We start from the raw sequence: 11,160 nt of genomic DNA on the forward strand, positions 1-11,160 counted from the left end.
TGCAAGCATATGCGATCTGCAAGCATATGCCAGATGCGATCTGCAAGCATATGCCACATTCGATGTGCAAGCATATGCGATCTGCAGCATATGCGATCTGCAAGCATATGCAATCTGCAAGCATATGCCAGATGCGATCTGCAAGCATATGCCACATTCGATCTGCAAGCATTTCTTCGTATGCTTCATATGCTTCATATGCTTCATATGAAGCATATGCACATATGCACATATGCACATATGCTTCATATGCACATATGCACATGTGTTTCATATGCACAAATGCTTCATATGCAAGCATATGCCACATGCGATGTGCAATCATATGTGCTCTGCAATCATATGTGATCTGCAAGCATATGTGATCTGCAAGCATATACGATCTGCAAGCATATGTGATCTGCAAGCATATGCGATCTGCAAGCATATGCCAGATGCGATGTGCAAGCATATGCAATCTGCAAGCATATGCGATCTGCAAGCATATGCAACGGACAAGCACGACACATACTGTCCGCGCAATGCAGGTATCAGCCATCAGCCAGCACAGGAGCTACGGCCCACTCGCGCGAACAGCGCGCTCTAGTCCGTCCGTCTGTCTGTCCACCACGTCGCCGGTTTAATCCCCCTCGCGCGCGCGTCTTTTTTTTTCGCGCTTTTCTTTTCTTTTTTTTTCTTCGTATGCTTCATATGCTTCATATGCTTCATATGCTTCACATGCACATCTGCACATATGCTTCATATGCACATCTGCACATATGCTTCGTCTTCACAAACGCGCAGTTCGACGCGCAAATCAACGTGCAATTCTCTGCGTAATTCAACGCGCGCTTTAGCGCACAATACGATGCGCGCTTGACCACGCGCTTCAATTCCGCGTCTGGCTGAGTGCCGTACGCGTTTTGTACAGCGCCGTTCTTCGCTTGTAAGCTTTGACGATTCTCGCAATTCCCCTTGTCACTGTGCCGAAATACTTTCGAGATTTTTGCTCTTTCTTTTCGCTTCTTTCACTTCGACGCGCGCTTTAATTCCGCGTCGGAACGAATGCCGTACGCGCTTTATACAGCGCCGTTCTTCGCTTGTAAGCTTTGACATCCTCGCAATTCCCCTTGTCACTGTGACGAAATACTTTCCAGATTTTTGCTTTTTCTTTTCGCTTCTTTCGCTTCGACGCGCGCTATAATTCCGCGTCGGAACGAATGCCGTACGCGCTTTATACAGCGCCGTTCTTCGCTTGTAAGCTTTGACATCCTCGCAATTCCCTCTGTCACTGTGCCGAAATACGTTCGAGTTTTTTGCTCTTTCTTTTCGCTTCTTTTGCTTCGACGCGCGCTTTAATTCCGCGTCGGAATGAATGCCGTACGCGTTTTATACAGCGCCGTTCTTCGCTTGTAAGCTTTGGCATCCTCTCAATTCCCTCTGTCACTGTGCCGAAATACGTTCGAGTTTTTTGCTCTTTCTTTTCGCTTTCGTGTTCTTCGCCGTTCACGAGCTGATCTTCTTAACGGCTGAAATAGTATACGTTCACCTCGTCGGATCCGCTTTAATGTCGGATCAGTCACCTGCTCCGAAAAGGCTTCGGCTTGGGTCGCTTGCAGACGGCTTCCGTGGTGGCAGGATACGTCCGTTCGCCGATTTGAGTACGGGCCATGCACCTGAGCAGCAGCAGCATGCCGCAGTACAGCAGACAGCCGTACAAATAGATCCAGCGGGGCCCGCAGAGGACGGACGCCATCCAACGGCAGCTGCTGTAGATACACAGCTGGAAGGGCAGCACCGGGATGCTGCTGCTTCTGCTGCGGAAGTACGGGAGAGATGGCGGCGGCAGAAAGCTGCACAGCGTGCGGCAGCCCTTCCTGAGCTACGGTTGTTGCAGCGGCAGCAGGACGCTGCACGGCACGCGGCTGCACGTGTCGACCCGCAGGTGAGGGCGCAGGAACAGCTGCGTGACGCTGCGCAGCATGCAGCTGCACGTGCTGACCCGGAAGTAAGGGCGCTCCAGCAGCTGCAGAACACAGCACAGCATGCAGCTGCACGTGCTGACCTAGAGGTGAGGGTGCTCCAGCAGCAGCAGAACACAGTACAGCATGCAGCTGCACGTGCTGACCCGGAGGTGAGGGCGCTCCAGCAGCATCGGAACACAGCACAGCATGCGGCTGCACGCCAGCTGCAGCAGCAGAACCAGCAGGCCGCCCCTAGGGACACCCTATTGGCTCGCATGCACCGTCTCCTGCGCTTTGCGGACCTTCATCGTGATGCCGCCATTGACTTGCCCGACTTCCTTTTGGCAATTCCAGAGGGCCGCGTGCAGGACCTTCCTGGCGGTCAGTTACCGCCTGACAGGCAGGTACCGTACACCGTGCAGCTGCAGTGTGCATCGGCCATGGCTGCTGCCTTGCGCCGGCGCATGCCCTCCCGTGTCTGTGCTGTGTGCTCTGAGGTGTGCTCGGAGGACCAGTCGACGGTGCTGTACTGGATGGAGATTCCCAACGTCGACATTCTACGTGCAGACGTCATGTGTACTGACGCTGTGCAGCGCTGGGGGCGTACTTTGGTGTGGCAGCGGATGGCGCGTACAGCTCAGGGAGACGCACCACCGCCACCTGATCCGGTCCTGCCGGCTCGGTATCGTGTTAGCCGGGCTGAGCGGGCTGGTGCTGTGGATGAGGACGGCGGCAGTGCTAGTGGAGCAGGCAGGCTGGTGGATGATGCAGCGGAAGGGGCATTGGAGATGGGTGGTGATGCTCCGGAGACTGGTGATTTAGAGGCAGCGGCGGCTGGGCAGGAGCCGCCCGAGCAACTTCCGCTGGACCAGCAGCCGCGTCCTCCGCGGGTGCTGCCCAGAGCCTGCCTTGACGACCCAGCTAGTGTGGAGGTGCCGTACTGCATGCGGTTAGAGCCGGATCTGCCCAACCGCACTATGCTGGTCGGCGACGGTGTTGCAGAACGCATATTCATATGCAACGCCTGCCACAAGGCCTTGAGTGGTAAGTCAGTTTCTGCTGTTCGTCGTGTCTATGAGGTATAACTCAGTGCGGCACATTCTGCTTGCGTCTGTTCTGCTCCATTCATCTGCAGCATGTGCTTGCCTCTCCTGCCTTTGCTGCCCGCTTTCCTATTGATTCCCTAGTCGTCTCGGACCTACTTGCCCGTGCTTGCCCCCCTCCTACAGCCCGCCGAGTTCCCGAAGCTGCACTGGCGCGTCTGGACCCTGGCGATGTGCCGCGCGTCAACCATCTGGGTGACCCTCTGCCGTCGCCCACTTTCCTGGAGGGGCAGCTTCTGGGCCGCGGCCGCATCATCCAGCAGTTGCTCATCATGTACCTGGCAGACCGACCGCCGGACGTCTTCCCGCATGCTGTAAAGACTCACGGCATTGGGGTCGTAAATCCTGACCCGAATATGCTGCGAGCACAGCTGCCGGCACGGGCGTCCGACCTGGCTGGCGCTATCACGGTTGTGTGTGTCGACCAGGTTCGCAACCGGGCGGAGCTGCTGGAACGTGTGCGAAAGGCGCCAGGTCTACAGGTGCGAGGACAGGTCATCGTCGCCTGGGTCCGGTTCTTGCAGCACAACGACGAGGAGGAGCTGGCTGTTGATGAGGATGCTCTGCAGGAGTACGAACGCATGGGCTGTGCTGCAGGTGTGCCGGACGAAATCCTGCACGCCGCCCTTGCGCCGACTGATCCGGAGGTGGCGAACGTTCTCCGCACCACCTTCCTGCACGATCGCACGGGTGCGGCAGGTGTGCGGCAGTTCCAGGACGTGGTGGAAGCGGCTGTTCGTGATGGCAATCTTGCCGATGCAACTGCGGTACCTGACGTGGATCCTGTAGGACCGGTGCAGCCACCGCTGGCGGATCCGACCCCGAATGCAGGTGTGTTATTTTGTTACTGTGCTTCATGCGATCTGTTGTGTACTCTCTGCTTTCGTGTTGCCCTCGCACTGCACCTCCTGCACCGCCGCTACCGCAACTGTCCCGTGCATCGAAAGAATGCTCCTCTTGTGCTGACGAATCTCGATGCACAGCCTGACCTGCCGGATAGGCTGGACTCTTGCAGCGCACTCGCCTGTCCCGCTGGTGATGTGTTCTACTACTCCCCCGTGTATGTAATTGAGTGCAGGGCAACTCGCCGATGCAACTGTGGCACCTGACGTGGATCCTGCAGGACCGGTGCAGCCAACACTGGCGGATCCGACCCCGAATGCAGGTGTGTTATTTTGTTACTGTGCTTCGTGTGCTCTGTTGTGTACTCTCTGCTTTCGTGTTGCCCTTGCACTGCACCTCCTGCACCGGACAGCCGCTACCGCCACTGTCCCGTGCATCGAGAGAATGCTCCTCTTGTGCTAACTAATCTCGATGCACAGCCTGACCTGCCGGATAGGCTGGACTCTTGCAGTACACTCGCCTGTCCCGCTGGTGATGTGTTCTACTACTCCCCCGTGTGTGTTATTGAGTGCAGGGCAAGACCCTGGACTGGGGCCATTCACCGCCATCCTGCGTGGACCTGTCGACCAGCCAGTTGAAGGTGCACCAGGTGCGTGCATTCTCTTGCTTGGCTGAGCATAGGGCTAACGCATCTTCGCTTGTTTGTAACGCGTTCGAGACACTTCGATTTCGCTTTTGTCCGGCCTATGCACACACCATGCTGCATTTACCGCCGTTGCTGCACCATGCTATCAGCGTGGATTGCATCCTGACCCAGCTCTTGCGCATCTGTTGTCTGCTTATGCAGTCGATCCGGCAGCTGCCACTCTGGACGAGCTGGAGCTGATCCTGCCACAGCCGTCGAATGTGGGCGATGATGGCAGCGAAATCGACCGCTTCCCGGGCCGAGTGGAGGACCTTCTGACTGGCCGCGCACGGCTTGCGTTTGCGGCTGGTGGCCGTGACAGCCACGTGCTGGATGACCGTCATCCCGCCATCCTCACCCTCTGCTTCCCCCAGTCCTTCCCGTACGGCTTTTCTGGTCAGCGCCCCCGCGGCATGTCTTTTCCGGCGTATTGTCGCCACCTGCTGCACCGCGTGCCACGGACGCAATTCGGCGGCAATCTCATGCTGCTGGCACGCATGTACGACATCTGCATGCGCCACGAAAGCATGGCGCAAGTGGGCATTACCATGAACATGCGGCCGCATCTTGGCGAACCAGCAGCGCGTGTGCCGCGTGATGTCATCCGTGCTATGGGCACCATACTGGCGCTGCCGTATCGGCACTCACAGCGGCGGCAGCTGCTTGCACAGCAGTCGCCGCTGGTTAAGGCGCTGGTGGAGGGGGCCCGCCTCAGTACTCTGCGCCTCGACCTCACAGACGCGTATTACAACGGTGCCCGATCCAAGATGCGTGCAGCCGCCCTCACCATTGGCTGGCCCCCGCTGTTCTTCACCGTAAATCCGGCAGATATGCATGCAGCCTGTGCAGTCGTGACCTCCGGACAGGTATTGGACTTCAATGATGACGGACGACCGCAACATATCCCGAGCACAGTGGAGAAGTGGCGGCGTGTGAAGGATGACCCGTACAGTTGCGCCGCCCTGCTGGTGGCCACCAAGGAGGTTCTGGTGGAGGAGCTATTCGGCTTCGCGCCGGGCGCCATGCAGCAGACAAACCCGCGCTGCTTCTGCTGGCTCACGTTTGAGGTGGCGGTCAAGGTGGAGCAGAGCGGCCGCCTCGCCCTGCACATCCACGGTGTTGCGCATGTGGCCACGTTCGCAGTCGAGCGCCTTCAGGCGCTGTTCAGTGGACCCAACTGCCGAGCGCTGGCCCTGGCATACGCCCTGTGCGCCATGTGGTATCCCTCGCCGTACTATGACCCTTTCACCCGCGGTGCAGAACACTACGTCATGGACATGACCGTCGAAGAGGTCCAGCAGCATGGCCGTGCACCTCCGCCCGTGGACAAGTCCTGCCCGCCTGCAGCGTACGATTTTGGCAGGCTCGCCGGCTGTGCAGGTGGCGGACTCCTGCCGCCTCCCCGGCACGCTGCTTGTCGCGCGCACCATGCGGCCGTCGTTCGCAGCACGCTTACTCATACGCATAACGACACCTGCAAGCGACACGGCTGCCGTGGCACAGATGATAGCTGTGGCATGGCGTTCCCTCGTGTCCTGCGCAGCGCCTTCCAGTGGATTGGCACCAGCGGCCTCTTCCTTCTGCCGCGATTGGGCCCGAACATTGTACCGCACATGCCAGCTGCAGCGCTGGCATTTGGGTGCAACCAGCTGTTTACTCTGGCGTGCGAGGTGGATCGCGTCTACACTGCAGAGGCAGCAGCGCAACTGGCCCGCCCTGAAGATGAACGGGGGGACTGTGCGCTGCTGCAGCCTGCTGCTGACCGCGCCCGCGACGCTGCCTACTACAGCACGAAGTACACTGGCAAGAGCATAAACGACAGCCAGGCGCAGCTGACATGCAACGCTCTTACCCGAGTGCAGGATTTCCTGCTAGCTGGAAGGATGCCGAATCCGGGTGCCACTGGGCCCACTGCGTTTGGCAACATGTGTGCCACCGTGCATCGCATGACCGCTTCCATTACGGCTGGTATGGCGCTTGTCGCCATGAAGCTGGACGGTCATTCCACCTTCGAAGCGACGTTCGAGTGTGCATACCTGCAGGTAGACGCATTCACGGCGCTATCTGCGGGCGCGGAGCAATCTCCTGAGGCGGCGACCACAGCGGCGGTACTGGTGGAGGCTGAGGAGCAGGAGGCCTACACGGTGACCAACGCCGTGCAGAGCTACGTGCTGCAGGGGGAAGAACTCAGCGGCCTGGACTGCAGCGTGTACAACCTATCCTCCAACTATGAGGTCCGACGTGTGCCGCCAGCTCAGCACCCGCACCGAGAGTGATTGGGTCTACAGATCCCGGTGGCAGTTCGACGTCGTAAGCGCACTACCCCAGCCGCACCCATAACCGCCCCTGTGCCTGCCCCTGTGCCTCTGCCGACTGCAGCCCCGGCCCCTCCTCCTGAGCCACCTGCTCCTACAGCTGCAGCGACACTCGACCAGCCAACGTCTCAGACAGCCACGGAGCTGCCCCGCCTGGTGGCCTTCCACGGCACGCATCTGCTCTACAGAACACATGTCCACGTCCGCCTGCCGCGGCCGCGCTACGTACAGCTTGGAGGCTCTCTTCCCCGCCGGCCCCGCCCTGGCACCTCTGCTGCGGGCATGGCGCAGTACTACGCGTTTGTCCTGGGTACTTTCAAGGCTCACCGGGGTCAGCCCATCCCCCCCGGGCTGACTGTAAAGGAAGCCTACGACACCTGGTGGGCAGAGCTGGGCACTACCGAGGCAGGTCGCTCGTACCAGGCGTATGTATCGGTGCTGCTGGACAACATCGAAGAGGACCACGCTGGGAAAGCCCGCCGTCAGGCGGAGTACAACCAGCGGCGCCGCCAGCAGCGTGCGGCATCGGCAGCAGCCGCGCTGCCTGAAGGTGACAGCACGAGCGCTTCGGATGGAGATGCCGATGACGGCATCCGCGGGCATCTCAGACCTGATCCTGAAACACAGCCGCCCGCCGAGGACCAGCTGGAGCACTTCGTGTACATCCCAGGTCAGGAGTATCCGACGGCTGGCACCGACCTCGCCGCCGTCGCTCTTACTGACCTGTTTGACTGCACCAACGCTGCTGGCGCGTATGCCTATGATGCAGCACGGCGCTGCCGAGCCCCGGCCCTAGCGGACGGCCATGGTGCACGCAGCGATCATTTCAGCCGTCGGATCACGCCAGCGGACCTGCCCCTCCTGACTGAAGCAACCAAGCGTCTGAAGCGGTATCTCGTTGCAGCAGCAGCTGGCACTGTTGAGGCAGATGGGGGCGCCCACACGGGACTGACGGCCACACCTGAGATGGACACCCCTCGTGTCGAGCTGCACCGCCCCACCAGCGGACCCCTGGTCGCCATTGTGCGCATGCCTGGCACTCCTGAGCGGACTGAACAGGCTCGCATGCCCATCTATGTGCACCTCCCCCAGCCGCCCAGCATCGACGACACCATCGAGCTGTTCACGCTTGCCCCCCACCAGGCCGTGCCCTTCATGCTCATGGCTCGGTACTTCGATCATCGCGATGAGCCCAACCCTGGCGACCCGCCGCAGATGCTTGTGGAGGGCAAGCCCGGTACCGGAAAGAGCCAGTTCGTACAAGCGCTCCTGTGGTACACCTTCCAGCATGGCTGTCCGCACTGGGCGGCCACCTGCGCCTACTCATGGGCTGCTGCAACTGCCTTCAGCACACCGGTGCATCGCAGCCTCTCTACCCACGCCATGTTTGCCCTATCTGCTGGCAGCAACCGAGCGGACAGCGTCAGGAAAGGCAGCGCAGCCAGCCTACAGGTGCATCGGAATGTCGGCGATGGTGCACTCATCATTGACGAGATCGGCATGAACAGCCTGGACCACCTGGGTGCGTGCAACCAGTCCTGCACTCATCACCTGTTGCCGCCACCGCATCTCGCCAGCGACCACCCCGCCGCCACCATCTTCAGCGGCCGTCCTAGCGCCAACACGGGCGACGAGTTCCAGCACCCGAAGCCAGGTGGCCCACCCCTCTACAAGTACGCCGTTGCTGTGGAATGCAACCCTCAGTTCTCGCCCTCTGTCCCAACCGCGCAACCTCTGCACGGAGAGGAGGACAACGATGACGACCCTAATGAGGCCGCCGCTGGATCTCAAGGCGGTCAGCAGCAACCTGAAGCAGCAGCACGCCGGCCCCGGGCCGTCCCACAGACGCAGAGCTGCATACTTGAGGGCTTCCGGGTTTACCGATCCCTGGCTAAGACGGTCTTCTTGCTGGAGAAGCAGCAGCGCCAGGACAGCAGCCCCTCTGGTCGTCGCCTGACAGAGTATGCCTCTATGTTTGGCGGTGAGCCAGCCACCGAGCAGCGCATAGCCGAGATGGTCGACGACCTTAACAGCCGTGCCATCGTCGACTTGGCCGACCTGGCACACCTCGAGCCGCGCGTCGTGCTGCAGAGGAACGAACCACGCCACACACTCAATACCCGGCTCATCATGCTGGAGGCACAGCGCAAGAATCAGCGCCTTGTGGTGTGGAATGCGGACCACGTCCCTGTCCAGAAGCGTGGTGCTGCTGCGGAACCGGCCCTGACACACGTGGAGAAAGCAGTTGCAATGCGGATCAAGGATCACGAGTTTGGCCACACCACCGCCGACACGTGGTACTACCATGGCGCCCGATACATCCTCCTTGATACGACAGCTGCCGATGCCGGAGCGAGCCACAACAACGAGGTGGAAGCCTGCGGCCTGCTTGAGGATGGCCGCGAGCCAGCCGATGACGGCCGTGGCCCCTACCGCCGGCTCAAGTACCTTCCGGTGGCCGTCATTGTGCGGCCTATAAGCGGCCACATCCCCGGCACCGTGCTGCAGGGCCTTGGAGACTACGCCAGCAGGGGTGGTGCCTTCATCCTGTCACCCCGGGCGTCTTGCATTGCCGAGGTGGAGATGCCTGCCGCCGGGTACGGCACCATCACAAAGCAGATCCGGCGCCTGAACGTGCCGCTCGGCGACCGCCAGGCGGTCACCGATTACTTCGTGCAAGGCCGCAGCTTCAAAGACGAGTGCTGGCTGGTGGATCTCGCTGTCCCACCCAACGGCATCAAGCGCGCCACCCTGTATGTGCTGCTGACCCGCTTCAAGACGCTGGACCACGTCCGTCTGCTCCGGCCGCTCTACACTACACCGCACGAGCGCAAGAGGATAATCAAGCAGTTCCTCAGCGCGACTAACCTCGAGCCGGACCTGGCCGCCAACCTGCGCCTGCTGAAGCAGGCAGCGCGCGAGACCGAGCAGCACTATACAGCCGAGTTCCAGCATGCGCGACAGCTGGAAGCGCGCTGGACCGGCCCGGTCCAGGCCTAGTTGAGTTGAGTTGAGTTGAGTTGAGTTGAGTTGAAACCGCGACCCGCCACTGTACGGCGTTAAATGACAGCGTCCGGAGTAAGGGGGACACTCCGGACGACACGCTCGCTCCCTACGGGCAGGAATGGGGAGCCGCCCACCAATGTGTGGAGCCCCCTGCGGGTTCGACTCCCGCGCGAGCGCTTCACAGGATAGATCCGCGTGCTAGACTCCGCAATCTCTTGTGTGTAAGTGTGAAGCTAAAGCGCGCTGTTCGCGCAAGTGGGCCGTAGCTCCGCAGCAAGTAGCTTGCGGCCCTTACAAGCACGACACATATACTGGTCCGCGCAATGCAGAAATCAGGCATCAGCCAGCAGCCACCAGGAGCTACGGCCCACTCGCGCGAACAGCGCGCTCTAGTCCGTCGCCGTAGCTCCTACGAAGTAGGAAAGCGGAGGCCTTAGGCCGATCCGGCGTCCGTCTGTCGCCGTAGCTCCTACGAAGTAGGAAAGCGGAGGCCTTAGGCCGATCCGGCGTCCGTCTGTCCGTCGTTCCGTCTCTCCGTCTGTCCACCCAGTCGCCGGTTCAACCCCTAGTGCGCCGCTTTTTTCTTTTTGCGCGCCGCTTTTCTTCTTTTTTTTCTTCGTATGCTTCATATGCTTCATATGCTATGCTTCATATGCTTCATATGCACATATGCATCTTATGCGATATGCGATATGCAGCGATAGCAGATCGCAAACTTCAACGTGCAAATTTCAGCACACGCACATATGCATGATATGCTTCATATGCTTCATATGCTTGATATGCACATATGCACATCTGCGTCTTATGCGATATGCGATATGCAGCGATAGCAGGTCGCAAACTTCAACGTGCAAACTTCAACACGCGCACTTCACGATACGTGCACACGCACATATGCATGATATGCTTCATATGCTTCATATGCTTGATATGCACATATGCATATTATGCGATATGCGATATGCAGCGATAGCAGATCGCAAACTTCAACGTGCAAACTTCAACACACGCACATATGCATGATATGCTTCATATGCTTCATATGCTTGATATGCACATATGCACATCTGCATCTTATGCGATATGCGATATGCAGCGATAGCAGATCGCAAACTTCAACGTGCAACCTTCACCACGCAAATTTCGACGCGCAAACTGCTGCCGAACTTTGCACGTTTAACTACTATATTCCTAATTTCAACGCACGAAGCCCGACACGTAAGGCTAAACATCCACACTTCGACGCGCAGCAAACTTTTACA

General features: G+C 59.3%; 1 protein-coding gene across 1 annotated transcript; it reads left to right on the top strand.

The window, feature by feature from the left end:
- Positions 1-1,546: 1,546 nt before the first annotated feature.
- On the top strand, positions 1,547-9,889 carry VOLCADRAFT_100683 (uncharacterized protein; the record flags this gene model as incomplete). The annotated part of the gene is made up of 8 exons (XM_002959214.1): positions 1,547-2,987; positions 3,173-3,528; positions 3,571-3,643; positions 3,746-3,877; positions 4,170-4,211; positions 4,464-4,538; positions 4,737-6,815; positions 6,954-9,889. 8 exons carry the CDS (start codon positions 1,547-1,549, stop codon positions 9,887-9,889), a joined length of 7,134 nt encoding a protein of 2,377 aa, XP_002959260.1.
- Between the last annotated feature and the right edge of the window lie 1,271 nt (positions 9,890-11,160).

This window comes from Volvox carteri (assembly GCF_000143455.1).
Source record: "Volvox carteri f. nagariensis unplaced genomic scaffold VOLCAscaffold_137, whole genome shotgun sequence".
Lineage (NCBI taxonomy): Eukaryota > Viridiplantae > Chlorophyta > Chlorophyceae > Chlamydomonadales > Volvocaceae > Volvox > Volvox carteri.